Source organism: Athene cunicularia, assembly GCF_003259725.1.
Source record: "Athene cunicularia isolate RWA chromosome 9 unlocalized genomic scaffold, athCun1 chr9_part1, whole genome shotgun sequence".
In the NCBI taxonomy this organism is placed as follows: Eukaryota; Metazoa; Chordata; class Aves; order Strigiformes; family Strigidae; genus Athene; species Athene cunicularia.
The window spans coordinates 10,174,589-10,190,616 of NW_020799110.1; the positions used below are offsets into that span (position 1 = coordinate 10,174,589).

The window sequence follows — 16,028 nt, forward strand, 5'->3', positions numbered from 1 at the left end:
TAACATCCCCAAAAGGACCTTTGTATCTCTGTCTAAGCTTCCAGGGAGTCAGCTTTGCATTCACTGCAACAGTCATGCACTTACTGCAATGGAGTCCTCAGAGAACTTAATCTCTGTTGCATTCATGGAGCTCTGGAATCAGGGAAGCTCTGCCAGTGTGAGGGAGGACTGGGTTGGCTGCCTTGAGGTGCCAAACAAGCCCCTCTGGCCTCAAATGAGGAGGGCACTATGTGGTAGTACCTTATACCAGAGCCAAACCATGGGCACAATCCATCTTTGAGGCAGGCAGGGTAATTGAAATCAGTGGCAGTACATCTCTGTGAAGGCATGGAGAATCAGTGCTTTGGCTGTGTGTGCTTAGCTCTTGACTGCCTAAAGGATTCAGGACTCCAATTTCATGACAGTAGTGATTTTGGAACAATGCATTTTCAAGAACACTCCAAATACAGTGCACAGCAGGTGCAAAGCTGTGTTTGAGCTATTGTGTGCATGTTGCCCTGGTAAACAAAATGGACAATCATTTCATGACCGCATGGATTTTTGACCCTGGTAGCCTGTCTTTCCTTTAGCCATATTGTCTGGGATATTGTTCTGTACTGTCAGGTCCCTCCAATGGCCAGAAAAGATGGAGACAGAACACAGCAGATTTGAAGATTAAATCCTAGGGTCCAGTGCAATTTGGGATTGTCTGTCAGTTCAGTGCTTCATTCCCTACTACACTGCAAGGAACAGTCTCAGAGAAAACAGAATAAAGCACTATCCATTAATGCTGAATTATTTGCAGGCCTCTGCTGAAAAGGCATCAGCCCTCTGTTAATGCCACACTGTAAATGATGAGAAGTGGGTGCATATAAACATAATGTATTTTACCCTTGAATAAATACTGTTGCTTCAGACTTATACCAGCCTGAGTTCACATGCTGGACATGGCTTTCTTCCAGTACATGAGGTCAATCGTTCCTCGGAGGCAGTTATGTCTTCAGACTCACAGATGTTATCTATGTTGTGCTTACATGACAGTGGAGCTTGAAGGTACTGTGATCTCAGCCCGACTTGTCTCCTACACATCTGCCCCTATGTCGAAGTGGAGCCTGCTGTCCTTTCCTTTGCTAAACTCAATCTTTTCTCTACAGTGTTTCTGCTCTCAGAGCAGTATGTCCCTCTGTGCCATGATTTACAGATAACTTAAGGTATTTACAAGTCATGTTTTTTCCATCTATGCATGTAAGAGTTGGCTGTTTCTTCACCCTGTCTCCCTCCTGTTCCTCTGTTGTAATTCTGGCCATGTCTGGTGCACTGGTTAGCGTGAGTCACCAAATCTGACTGACTAATAGTGGTCCATGTGCCATGTTATCCCTTTCACATCATTCTCCAGTGTTTTCTCATGTGTCTAGGAACAGGCAGCTTTGTAGAGAACTCAGATTTCTTCCAGTCACTGACCACCTGGGGAAATCCAGAAGTTACTGTGCCAAACTCTAAAGTGAGGTACAAGAAACTCACTCAGTGGGCTACAACATATCAGCATTAACACAAAATGTTTATGGTTTGCCTTCTCCCAAATGCCTGAACACAAGCACAGCACTGAAAAACAGGAGAAAATACACAAATGTGGCTAGGGTCATGTACCAGACACCGTGCTGTCAGAATGGTTTTAGCAGTCATCCAAGCCTCATGCAGAAAGATTCATCCTAGACTGAATGCTGAGTCGTTCCTTGGGGGCTAAGAGAGGCCTCAAACATGGTGCAGAAGAAGGGAGAAAGGAGCACAAGGAAATGACTTAGCTTATTCTCTACTCATTGAGATGGTCTGGTGCTGCAGGTACCTTCCCAAGTGCTGAACCTGTTTTCCCCAGGGAGACGTCCTCTCAGGGGATCTCTTGGATTCAGGCACCATATGGAAGGCGAGAAAAAGAATTAAATAAAAGATGAGGCAAGAGGTGGAAAAAGGCCCTTGCATTTAACAAGCTGCCAGGAACTGTGATAGATGTCAGCTCAGTTTAATTTTCAGCGAGGCCACCTGAGCTTCCCTCTGCCACAGAGATGGGAGCAGACAGGGGATCTTCTCTATCTCCTTTTGGCCCTATTTGCTTTTTAATCCTGAGATTTAGCAGTGTGGAATGGTCACAACTGCCTACCCTGTTAGCAAGCGATGACTTTTGTCAGCACCAGCAGCTTTCATTGAACCTGATCCAGAGACCTCACACAGGAGAAAACCTCCTATACTTGCTTTCCCCCGGAGAGACCCCCCACCTCCTCCATCCAGGTTGCCCTGGGCTTGCTCTGGAGTGTTGAAGATGAGAGGGGGAAGTGTCACAGTCTGAGAGTCTGAGTACCTCATTGAATGATGCTGCAAGAAGTAATTTTTCCCCTGCTTGTGACCTAATATACCTTATTATTTTTTTTTATTTATTATTTAATAACCAACCTTTCCCCCTGAAAAAAACCCCACCCATACACCAAAACCAATCAAACAAAACCCAACACCACATAGTGCTTGCAAATGCCTGCTCTGGAAATTGGAATTTCCCGTTTTCTGCTTTATTAAAACTGTCATATAGGGCTAACACTGTCTGAAATACAGTCCTGAGACAGAGGTGTGATCAGGAAAGCCATAAGAAGACCTGATCCAGACAGCACTTGCTTGCAACTGAAACATGCATCTTAGAATAATTGTTTGAGTCCCAGCTACTTTCCAGGCACCAACAGACAAGCTACGGAGCTCAGCAGAGCTTTGTAAGGATGCACAGGACCCAGTGCCCACATGCATAGCTGTGGAAGAGCCCATGGGCACCACCAGTACTAACAGCAAAACTTGGATCCTGCCACCTGACTTTCCTTTAATAATTTTCTCACATGTTAAACACTCCTCCATGCATTCACTCCAAGAAACAAACACCTACCAGCCATTACTGAGGTAGGCTAGTAAATAAAGGAAAACTGCTGTAGCATTTGATTTAATGGCAGCAATGTGGAAGTTTTCGAAACAGTGACCTACAGATTGACAGACTGGATCACACCTCAGTTCCATCCAGCCTAGTACCCTGTCTCCAACAGTTGCCATCACAAAATGCGTAAGCAGAAAGTGTGAAAACCCTGCAGCAAGCAGATGGTGGATGGTAGCTACTCCTATTCCCTTTTTTCCCCAACAAGCTGGTCTCTTACTGGCTTGAGAATGAAAGCGCAGAGTTTAACAGCCAGTTGTGGGGAGGATATCTATAAAGGAAAAAACAGCGAGGGCTCTAAGCAGCCTTTCAGTGGAGCTCTGCATGGCTCTGCTCATTGCATGCTGCTGTAAGAGAAATGATTAACAGTAACACACATGGATATTGTAGGGGTTTTCTAACTTTCTCTTGAATACTGTTAAGGATGGTAGAGTCAGAGTCACATCCCATATGAAAAAGTATTAGCTGAAGTAAAAGACAGAATGTAAAAGAGGAATACCTCTGAGCTGACCTTTCCTGAAACAAAAGCAGCCTTAATGCAGATTACTGTTTCTACTGGTTGTAGGATGCTCTTTAGTCACCTCTGTCTCCCTAAACATGAGTCCAAACAATCACATATTTTGCCTTGAGACTCCAGATCCCCAGCTTACAACAATTTCTTATGGTCTTTATTTCTGATCATGCCTCAATAAGCCAAGCTAGAATTGGGTCTTGCTACTTGTAATATTCTACATTTTGGAGAGTGCATTAGGCACATCTGCACATTTCTCATGGATTTCTATGAAAGCTTGATTTCCACTTTTTATAGGCACAAACTTTGCAGCATTAGCAAAACACTTTTAAATAGTTCCTTATTAAACACTTCCCGGTTGAAACAGCTGCACAGAGTAAGCCATATAGAATGGGGTAAAATTAATAAACACAACCTAGGAACAAAAATGTAAACAAGTAACTTTTTTTAAGCAACAAAACCAAAATTCACAAATTGTTATTACCTCTCCCCCGTTCCACTGTCCCATGTGGATTCTATGAGGTCTAATAGAATGAGCTTATTGGCCTTTTCTTCACTAATTGCATCTTTCTCTTCTCTTCAGTGACTATTTTCATATTTTGCATGAACTTAATATTTTAGACCTTTGTTACTTCACCAAATTTGGTAAAAATTGGCCAACACTTCAAAAGCTTTATTGGGGTACAGAGAAAGATGCAGAGAACACAATCACAAAAGGTCAATTTTTTAATAGAAGTAGGTTAATGGGAAAAGGAACTCCAAACTACCACTTCCCATTAGCATGAGAGCCCCAGCAAATTTAGCAAGCACATTTCTACAGTCTTCTACTGTCCTGTTTCATTGGGAAAGCAGTGATAGATGCATCTTACTTTTAGGTAAGGAAATCTGGTGTGCTGTGGTTGATAGAAAAGACTGGTTGCCCCTAGCTTCTCACCAAAAAACTGAAAGTAGGACAGAGCTGTAGAATCAGTGGTTCGAAAAGAGCTCCAGAAACGCATGAATGCTCTAAAACAAAGGGAAGAATTTTCTGTTGCAGACAGGGGAATTTTCATTGCCTTGATCTAAGCCTTTGCATAGAAGTAGCAGAAGGCCTATTTGATATGGTACCTTGAAAGCTAATTTCTTTTTAAAAAAAAATCTATTTTGAGTGTCCTTGCTGTACACAGACACAGATTGGAAACATTGCAATCATCTATCCAGCTCTGACATATTAGATTATTTGTGGCTTTGCAGCATAAAACAGATTCTGTGACTTGTGATGCTAAGCCATTGGCCTCGGATAATAGCCAGCTCGGGTTATTCCATTCTGCTGACCTAAATTCCTCTCAAACAGTGAAGTGGACACAGTATCATCCTTCACTTCCTGTCCCAAATTGTGGCACAGCTTCTCTTCACAAGCACAGATATCCTACACTGCTCCTCAGAGCTGATGGCTAAGCCAAGAGTGGTAGGAATGGACCCACCATGGTTAACAGTGATTGGGTAAATTCTGAGATCTCCATCCTAAACCAAGTTCTGCCACTGACTTTCTTTTTGATCTCCACCAAGTTGCTTAAATTCTTTTTTCTATTCAATAAATGGGAGATCGCATGTGTAAAACCAGATGAAAGTGGACATGAACGTATGGGGTTTTTTTCTTGTATTTATCATTTGTGCATGTACTGTTTTCTGCAATTTGACATCAGTGCCTCCCCTACCAGGGACACTGACAAACCGCTCACCTGGATCCAGTTGTCATTTGAAGATGTAAGGAGCTATTACAACTTAATTGGAAGGGGAGTCTCTAAGAAAACCCTGCCTCTAATGTGTTGTGGAATTCTTTGCTGGTAAAGAGAGGAGTCAGGCTCTGCTGTTTCCTTTTGAGACAGCTGACATTGGTTCTGGGAGCTCCATCTTATTATAAAAACATTTTAAGAATAAAAAATCTGCTGAAAATGGGGCACTGGGTGGAGGTGCTTGTGTGCGTAACTGCCCAGAACATTGCCCACACATAGCAAAGCTGGCATCAGACTTCTGGGAACCAAGTGTGGGTGGGTAGTGAGTGTACAAAAGCATATTCTGATGGGCTTCACAAGCTGGAAGGGCTGTACCATTCCCACATGCAAACAGTCCTGCTGTCAGCACCAGGAACGTCACTCAGCCAAGCTTCTTCCCTCCCCATCATAGAAGAGCTGCCACCTACCCAAAGGACACGTTTTTTTCAAGAGATGAGTGTTTCCCCAACACCTCTCAGCAATCAATGAAAGTAGGTTAAATTAAAAAAAGAATCTTGACGCAGTTTTGGTAACAAGATTGGGTAACATTTTGTGCTAAATCTTGGATAGCAAGCAGAAAGCCTGCTAGTATTCACAAACACTACTCCTGTCCTAAACACCTGTGGTGGCCCCATTACCTCACCCACACCAGGGCAACCAGGAATAATCCCAGAGAGGCTGTGGGAGCACAGTGCTATTTCAGAGATCTAATTTGGTCCTCTATTGTTTGACACTGTGCAAAGATGTGCTGCAGGGCAGGGTGCATGAAAAGTACCAACTTATTTACCTACTCCAACTACTGTGGAGTAGGTAAATAACTTCAATGCTTGGATTTTTAACCTGAGTGAAGCAGGTAGCTACGTATGAAGTCTGTAGCAGGATAAGAGGCTTTTTTTACAAGCACGTGAACAGTCTAACACAACGCGAGTCAGCTAATGAGGGATCAAAGCTTCTGTCCAGAATAGATAAGTTGAGCTCCAGGCAATTAGCTATGTTTGTGACACTCTTATTGACACAATAAACTGGTGTGTCATCTACTTCACACAGACCAAAATGATCCCATAAAGTTTTTATCGCAAATATAAAGGTCTTGCTTTTTAATGCTACTGTAAAATTCTTGTTTGGGTTTTTGCAAATACTGTGAATAATTTCTTCCCTCCTGCTATTGGGTGATCTGAGAGCTGTGCTGCCAATCAAGAGTTGGCTGCATTCTAGACAGGTAAAATGCCATCAATCCAATCACTAATATGAGGATGACAGACGCTGTAAAAATAGGAAACATTGTAAAATATGTTTATGGTGAGGGATCCTCTCAGTTTGCAGAGAACCCTTTCACTTGTTTGGCCTGTAAAGATTCTCACTGAACTTTCAAGAGACCCCTGCAGCTGCCCAGGAATTCCCGTTTCAACAAGTTACTGCTGATTCAGCTAGCGCAACTCATGTTACAAGGTGTGATTCATAAACATGGTGCATCATCAGTGGCCTTGGAAGACATGTTCTTCCTTTGGCCAGTAACAAATTTTTTTTAACATTACTTGCTTCCATTTTTGTACAGCTGCTTTTTCTAGTTACATGACCTGATAAAAAATGAGCACTGCCTACAAAAAGGCAGGCAGACTCCACAAGTAGGGGCTAATTTCTAGGTCTTGAATGGCTGAGAAAATGGTGGGACTATCCTTCCCTGTTGGAAGCTGGTGAACTAGGTTCTTGCCTCAATGTGAAAAGGAAAAACACCAAGATCTGTGAGCTTAATCCCTCTCCCTGGGACTGACCTGCTGGTTGACTTCCAGGAAACCAATGAGACTTTAGCCTCAGCCACATGACCCAGGAACCTCTCTATTTGTCAGCAAACAGAGGAAGAGTTCATTAACATCTTTCTAGTATCCAAAATTATTTCCTACACTGCTAAATGCTAACATAATGCTATGCTACCTCTAACAAATCCCTCCCAACATCAATGTGGGTGATAGGGACCTGTATTGAGTCTAACAGGAAAACCAGGAGATGCTCAAATCTCTTTGGCTCCACTGAAATCGTCCTCCTAAAAAAAAAAAATATATATATAAAAAAAGTGTCTCATACTGAATCCCAAATCTTCATAATAAAAATGTGAATTCATGTGACTTTGTGTCAGTCTGAATTTGTACTATTGCAAAGCAACTCATGTTGGCATCACTGGGTCAAAGAGGCTGACGCTTCAGGCTCTCCTGGCAATCATACTCTCTCTCCCATACCAAGCCCCTGATGAGGTTACCAGGAGCACCAAGACTGACCCCTGGAGAAGAGCTTGAAGAGATGAGACCTGGTCTTAAGCATTTTTTTCAGTTTAAATCTGCTTTTGTCCTATTTCTTTAGGCAAGCTACCAATTGCATTTGCTTTCTTAAACTTAGTTCAGCTGTTACATCTAATATCAAACCCAAGAAGAATTTCGGTCTAAAATATTAATTTTATATTCTTCAAAAAGCCACATTTTGGTCACGCTCCATTTCATATACAGATTGAGCAAAGTCAATGGCAAAGGCATTTCAGGAACCTATACATCTTTGGCATTCACAACACACAATTCATTACAAACACTGACAGCTATAAAATTTGCTCCCATGCAATGCACCTAAAAACGTTCTCTTTACATGATGCAACACAGACACAATCTGCTTTAACTCAATTGTATGTAACAAAAAAAAAAAAAAGGGTCCCAAAAGCTTTTCTCAGTTGATATTTTAATTGTCAGCAGCTCCTACTGTCTTGCTAGTTTCAGGTTATTTGTTTCCCTGTAGTTTGGCCACCAGTGCCAGCGAGTGGGTAGCCAGCTTAGACTTACAAGGATGCCAGTGCATAGTACAAGGCCTTACCTGTGTTCACTAGCATTTGAAGCTTAGCAGACAGTGAAATCAAGCCTGACATGGAGGAGAGCTTTTGGAATCCTGTCCTAGCACCTTCAAGAACCCTTGAAACAGCAGTAGGAATAAAAAAAAGACTCTGAGAATGTGCTACTATTCCAGTACGACAAGCAAATGCAAAGCACACCAGCAATGCTGTTGCTCCAGCATTCTTCCACCATCCTTTTTCTATACCATCTCCCTGCAAGGACCGTGCTTGGGTATTTTACACAGATCACTTCACAGGTAGGACACTCTCTGCTCTTATTGTTTCTGCTTTTCAAAGAACTGCATGCTTGAGAAACAAACCAAACCATCAATAAAAAGCTGTCTAATTGCCCAAAGCCATGAGTTTGCAATCTGCTGATGGCTCCTCTTTCACACACAGGTGTGATATTGTCACACAAAGGCTTCCTGCCTGTACAGAACACCAGCACCTCCGGGGGGAGTAGGGCCCCCCAATTTACACAAATGTAGTGAGAAGAAAAATAAAGGTGTCTTACCCACATGGGTGATAACCGTAGTCAGTCGCTGGGTGAGCTCCTGATGTGACATCTCTTCTTCTTTTAACCAAAAAAGCATTTCACACAGGGAACTGCACAGCATCCAAAAAAAGATGCACCCAGAGTGGGAGGCTGCACACTCACTGCCTCGCTTGCACACAAAGCGAGGACCACTCCCACGGCACGGCCCTTCCAGCTCTCACATCTTCTGCCGGCTGCTCACCTCTTCCAATTTGCTGCCGTCCGTGCATGGACCTAGAAAAGCTCCTTCTAAAAGAGGATTTTACCCCCCTTGACAACAGGAAGGGAGCAGGAGAGGGGAAATAAAAAAGGAAAAACAAGCAGGCGAGTTGATTGCTTATGGCTTTTTTTCTCCCTTCTCCCGCGGATGAGGCAAAGGATAAAGAGACAAACCAGCAGGCAGATACCTTCCTCCAGGGAGACTTTTGGATGGTGATGCTGTGAGTCAGGGAAAAATCCTGGAGGTAGGAATGGCATCGGGAGGAGTGGAGCTGGCAGGAGAGCTCTAACAGCAGCAGCTGCTGTGCGACGCTCTCCTCACCAGCGTGCCCGGGAGCCGCGATCAACCCGCCCGCAGGCGCCGATGCTCCCCCTTGGCCCCTGATGCCTTGCAGCTGTCCCCAGGTGGAACCCTGCAATGTCCCCAAAGACCTTCCTCCCACCCCCTCTAAAAGCCCTTGCCTGGCAAATGGGGCTGCCGCATACACGGAGGGGGTCAGTGGGGATTTTAGGGGTGTTGTGGCCAGAGGCTTTGCTGCCCGCCTGCACGGACAGGATCCCCGAGATCCTGGTGTGTCTAAATCCACAGGACCCTCCCCAGCTGCACACGTACAGGAAGGGTGAATTCAGCTGTGCCCGTGGGCAGGCAGGCACTGGTGGACAGCAGTGGGCCAGAGCAGGTCTGTGGGGGCAGCCGCGGGGTGCCAGGGACACAGCTGAGCCGTGCACGGGTCCGTGGCTGCCGTGGGGCAACTGGCTGCCGAGCCACGGGAGAGCTTCATCCCGGCTACAGACCCCAGCTGGGATCTCAGAAGAGGAAAAGTGAGGGAGGCAAGAAAGTGAGAAGGAGCAGGGCATGCCAGACTCGTGTGCCTCCATTCTCTCTTTGGACCTCCTCCTTTAAAGCTTACCTAAAGCTCCACACAAGATACTTCTGGAAACAGGGAAAATTTATTACACATATAAAGATGAAGAAATAAAATAGAGAAGGGTCCAGCTGCCTCCAAGATCTGCTCTATTCCTGCAGAATGGATTCAGCTCTAATACCAGATTTCCCTACCCATCCATAGGATTTTGCTTGGGTCCACCTCTCCAGATGTGCCAAAGAACATGATAACATGTATACACAAAGCTGGAGCTGTGGACTCACTGGATCTTAAAACACAATTAGTGCATCAGTCCTGGTGTTGCAAAAGGTTTTATCTACCTCTGTGATGGGAAAATCCTATAATCAGCTGACTGACCTACAAGCCAGTCCGAGTATCTGTGCTGTCATCCTCATTTCAGGATGATTGACCAACTGTGCTGAAAGGTTTCTTGCATACATCTGTTGAGTCAGTTTAACAGCAAGTCTGCCTGAAAACAAGTGAGGAGGATGACTTCAGAGCCACCCACCTGCTAACATTTTGGGATTAAAGCAAAAGACACATTTTTCTAAGATCCTCTTTTTACTGCCCATCTGGGCAGTAAAGTTCAAACTCTAAAGACCTTGACTAATGTTAAAAGGAATCCCTCAACTAGGGAAAAGATGATATTATCAGGAAAAAACATATGGGAAGCAGACTGACACCCAGACATAATCCTTGGAGGGGTCTGAAAGATCTGGGATGCTTTATTTTGCTCTTGGAAGGTCACAGATTACAGGTAGGAACACGGAACTGGAAAAGTCATCATGTTTCCAAACACTTAACAGATTTTTTTTTTTCTTTTCCTCTGCAGGCAGAGACACAGTATAATCCCATTCATAAATGAAGTTATCTTCACTGAGAAACAGTGTAGATGGTTTGCTCTCACTACTCCTACAGCAAGGCTGTTCAAGAACATCAAGGATAGCTAAGAGCCTTTGTTTTACTTCTAGCTAAATTCATTCTCAGTTATTTTAAGACCATATGCTCCTGAATAACAACATTGTTATTCAGCCCCAGTAACTGTAGAAACGTGTATATTTGCTATTTTAAGACCCTGTTTCTCTTATTATTTGTTCTTGCTATGGTAATCTGCATTCCAGTTTTTCACTGTACCTTCAATAATTTTTGAACCTGTTGGTCAATTGCAGTCCATCTCAGGAGACAGAAATTAGTTCTTACAGGTTCATTGAAGATTAGCAAGGTGCACAAAGCCTGAAAGGGGAAAGGATGTAGTAGGGACTGAATAATTATGTTTTGTGGCTGCTCCCTGCCCATCTTATACGGTGGGATGGGTTACATAGGATTCAGTCAGAGTTGAGGGTGCTGTCCTATGATGTGAGTTATAAGGAACAAAAGGGGGAAATTGGGGTTATTTTTGGTGGGAGGGTTTGGGCTGCAGGGTGCAGCCATGGGATAGGAAACTCCACTAGTTTTACCAGTCATGGGATGATTTCTTTACACTGCCAAGATTCAGTGGTGCCTGCATTAAAAAAAGGCTGCTGTTCGTAGTGTGTATTGCCATTACAAATTCCAAAATGGAAGAACCACAGGGACTTAACCAAGTCAGAAATACTACAAAAGCACTGGTGATCCACAGTTCAAGACCCAAGTTGAGGGGGGGGGAAACAGGAACCTGGACTATAGAGATCTCTTGGAGACAGAGAGAAATTAAAGCCCTGTATTTGCCACTCAAGGAATGGCTTAAAGATGCTGAAGCAAATTAGTCCATCACTGTGATAGTAACAATTTCCAGTGCTGCAAATATCTGTGAAATTGAGCCAGCACTTTTACTACAAATACAGACTCCCTCTGAAAGATAAAAGCCCTTGCTGATATATATGTATTAGAGGTACAGAGGATGATGATTTACATTTCAGGCATGAGTCAAGGTCTCACCAGAAAGCAGGGCCAGGGGCTGTACAAACACCACAATTCAACTATTAAAACAATGGCCAACAGGCAAAAGAATTTGATTTCTCCATAGAGTGACAGCCTGACAAATTGCCAGCCATTTATTAGATCCTGAATCAAACAGCTGAGGCCCAAGCATTTTAAGCAATTTTAATAAACAGTGAATTGCACATTGCAAACAAAAAAGGTTTACAAGTTCCTATGGCCTGGCCAGATGGGAGAGGAAACTCTCACAGCAAAAAATATAAATAGATCAATCTAATCTTTCCTCTTTTCATTTTATGTAGCAGTATATCTCTTTCTTGTGTCATTAAAATCATTCAGCCAACTGAGACTGAAGGGCTATTAAAGATCAAAATGAGATCCATTCATGAAACTAGCCTATCTTCTTCACTGTATTGATTATCCCCATTTCCCCAGTCCTACATAACCTTTATAGGCTAATGCATCACTTAGTTTCTCAGGAAAATCTCCTTCCAGAACAAGATCACAACCTTCTGGTGTACAGAGTGCATCTGAAGATACTTTGACACCAGAAAAAAGTCAGGCTGATGAAATAACAGAAAAGTTTAGAATCCCTTTCCCAATTTTCTTCTTTTGCAAACAAGCTACTTTGGTATCACACCTCTTCCTCCTTTAACTTTTGTCTATAGACTCTCTGATCTCCATATCAAAGGCTGGGGCTTTATTACTCACTGGCAAGAACTGTAACACTGTTGGCACAATCAGGAGAGGTTATGACACTGTCACCACTTCTGACTGGTTACGGCAGTACTTTAGATCTGCAGCACATTTCCATTAGCAGAAGAAACTGGTAAATGAGTCAGATACTTCTTTGATGCATACCTACAAAGAAGGCACAGAGAGAGCTGTTTCCCTTCTGTAACATCAGTCACATAGTAAAGGAAAATAACACTCCATATTTCAAGTTTTCTTACTTTTGTTCTTTTTGGAACACTTCATTCAACTGTGCTCTTGCTTAGCTTTTAAGAGGGTCACAGTGCTAGTGCTTCTCTGGCTGTTCTTGGCTTTCCATTGTCCTCTCAGGCAGCTCCTGTGACAAATCTGGGCTTCTCTGCTCAAACTTGCATGTACACTTTTTCTCCCACACACAGCTCCCCCAGCAATGCCTAGGTCTCTGCCTTCAAGCCTCTTGCCTAAACTTCACAAAGCCTGACCTGCTTTGCCTCAGATGCCATTTCAGCTACTTGAAAAGGAGCACAGCTGTTTCTAACATCCATTCTGAAGGAAAAGAGGTTGCTGAAGACACTAGTTTTAGCAAAGTGCTCTGCTCCTCTCCATTTCTTCCTTCCCCATCATAAACCTTTTTGTCACTATCATTTACATCAATCGTTCACTGTCTGTGCTCCAGAACAGCTGTCCTGACACAGACTGGGACAGTAGCCCATCTGTGAGTAGGACCATTAATATACCCTTAGGAAAGAAAGTATGAAACAGCCTTAAAGAGAGAGAGAGTTCTCCAGTATTCCCCTTTGCAACAATCTGTAGTTCATGGCCTTTCTGATCTTAAGTTTGCATTTGCCTGATCATATTTAATACCCCATTTCTTCATTAATCTATCTCATAGTTTTTTGAAATTCTGTGTATGTGTAAATTCTGACAGCCATAAAATTTGGTAGCAAGCAGATTTGCAATTTAAATATGCACTGTGTGAAAAAAAAATCCTTCTTCTGGTTTTAAATATGAAGCCTGACAGTTCAATTTCAGGCCTCTGGTTCCTGCATCTTCAGAAGGAAGGGATAATTCCCTATTCACAATATCCATCTCAGCCATGACTTTTCATACAGTGATCATATCCCGCAGTCACTCTTTCCTGAGCTGAGATGAATGCTGTCCTAGTTACTATTTCTTCCTAAAAAAATAAGCCAATTCATACCTTTCAACATTCTTGCCATCTTGCTTAGAACCTTCTCTCGTTTACGCAGCTTGGACAGTGAAAACTGCCAGTTTCAGTCTGCTCTGTGTTGCTCACATAATTCTCACAGAACTCTTCCAATGCTGAAAGCTATTAGATAAATATTTTCTGTTAACCTTTTGAGAAGATCCATATATACCTATTTCTATTGCATTAATTTATTTCAGCATTTTCTATCATCTTTTAAAACAAAGCCTTAATTTTGGACAAAGCTGTTGGACAGTGATCCTGTAATTTTTAGGGTCAGCTTCCTTTCTAAACTCTATGTAGTTTATTCTAAGGAAGCCACTACTCCACTTTCAGTGTCATAAAAAACCCCGAGGTCATCTCCCAGGAAACATTAATGTCAACTGGCTGAAGATTTAAATTGATGGAGGCATGGGCAGGTCTCCAGGGCAGCAGGCAGAGTAACTTACAAAGACAGACATCCTCTGCCAAACAATCCTTCTGCCCTGCTACTGTCCTTAACCCCTGACACATTGTTTTTTTACCAGATGAGCTCTTGAACCCTCAATCCATTGTACACCTGCAAAAGCTGGCATAAGAAAATTGAGAAGGAAGGAGACCAGGGTTCCCATTTGAGTCAGCTCAAGCTGCTCTAAGTGTCCTGCCACCAAAAGATGCAGTCTTCACCTCCCACATGCTCCCACTTCTACCCCCTGTCTGCTGTAGTAGTAGTGCAATGTATGGGATCTTTTCACTGAGCTGTGGGATCTGTTTTTACTAGTTGTGAAACCAGACCTGGGGTACCTGGAATATACTAGGGTTCACGTGTGACTGGATGACCTGGCTATGACAAGAATGAAGAAAGAAGGTTGCATTTCACCAATATCAGTAATGAAGCATCTGCCACTGGGATTTTCAAATACCAACACATCATGGATTGTATAGCTTTATAAATTGAAATAAATTATCTTAAATAGTCTTACATAAGTACAAATCCATCATGCAACAAATGATTAGTATTTTCATGCTAAACTCGCCTTTCTATGCATTAGACTAGTAGTTTCTATGGGCCACATTTGAGGAGCACTGATGAGGCTAGTGAAAGACAATCTCTGCCATGGGAAACACTGGAGTCAGGCAAATGAGAGGACGTCATAACTGCTGAGTTTGATCTGTTGGACCCTAAGACAGTGAATGAATGCAATGCAATCGAATAGAGCAAACATAGTTTTCAGTTGTATATGAGTAGGAGGGAGAGAAAAACAGGGAGCAAGAGAGAGGAGCTTGCATTTCATTATGCCTTCCTGGAACTTTTAAGTTTTATAAGGTAATGAAACAAAAATTTGTATTATGCAGTTAACAGTGTAGCAGACAGCAAGTTCCATTGCTGAACTGATGAGGCTCATACATAGTTCATAATATGCTCAAATGCCAGTTATATTTGAAGTGGCCCCATTAAGGACAGTGGATCCAATAGAGACCACCAAATAGAATGAAGCTTCAAAAATACAATGAAGCTTTATACAGTTTCAGAAAGCTAAACAGTTCTAGCTGCTTATATGTCTTACCATTTCCACGTTCCCATGACTTGGAAGTACCAAATATAATCATAGTGGGGGAAAAAAAATAGCATTGCATTTTCATTTAGAGCAAGACAACTTCAGTAATTATATGTGTTGGCATTTTTTGCTGTTAAGGCTACAATCTGGATTTCATACTTCAACAGCAGAATGTCAGATGAGAGGAAACAGCTTATTTAAAATTGCCCAGACAAGGATTACAGGCTTGTCTCACTGATAGAATGATGTATTTTCAGCCTAAATTCTTTTCTGCATCTCCTTTTCCAGAGACTGCTCATCTGTTGCCATAGAGACCATTTCCAGTCTCCTCTTTTCCCTTGCACAGGTTCTATTCTGGGTGATGGCTACCGCAGCTGCCCAGGCCGCTCCGGCTGTGCCTTGCGCCCAGGAGCAGCCGAAGGGGAATAGTAAAGCTGCACATCTGCAACCACACAACATGTAGCTGCTGGTATCAGAATTGCTTTTAGTTTTTATCCACAACGCTGGTACATAATTGGAAGGACAAACTACAGCTACCCAGTACACCAAAATGTGGGTGTGTATCACGACTGCTAAATCTACAAGGATGCTTTTTTGTCATTTAAAGGGAACTGTCACATCAATCACACCCCTCATTTTTTCTTGGCTTTACTGTAATGGAGAATATTATAAGTAATGGGAAAACAAGAAGGATTCACTGCTTCACTAGTAGCTTCACTTTTGTACAAATAACCCCCGCGCCTGTACACCTGGGGGAGCTGCTCGCATGGCTACAGCAAGGGCCGGAGGTTAGAGCTGCGATGACCATACAACCACAAATCGCCAGGGGCAGCTGGAGCAAGACAGGCCTGGGCCTGACTCCGGCTTTCGCGGGTTCCAGTTCCAGAGACCCCCAGGCCGCACCTCAGCCGCCAGCAGGGCAGCGCCCGCCCCGGGGCC

At 43.1% G+C, this 16,028-nt stretch overlaps 1 protein-coding gene across 1 annotated transcript in view; it reads right to left on the reverse strand.

The window, feature by feature from the left end:
• The window catches only part of MCF2L2 (MCF.2 cell line derived transforming sequence-like 2), a 181,072-nt gene extending 172,079 nt beyond the window's left edge, over window positions 1-8,993 (reverse strand). Inside the window, exon 1 of the mRNA XM_026854534.1 lies at window positions 8,590-8,993. Coding sequence (XP_026710335.1) covers window positions 8,590-8,692 — 103 coding nt within the window. The 5' untranslated portion in view covers window positions 8,693-8,993. The remainder of the gene's footprint in view (window positions 1-8,589) is intronic.
• Between the last annotated feature and the right edge of the window lie 7,035 nt (window positions 8,994-16,028).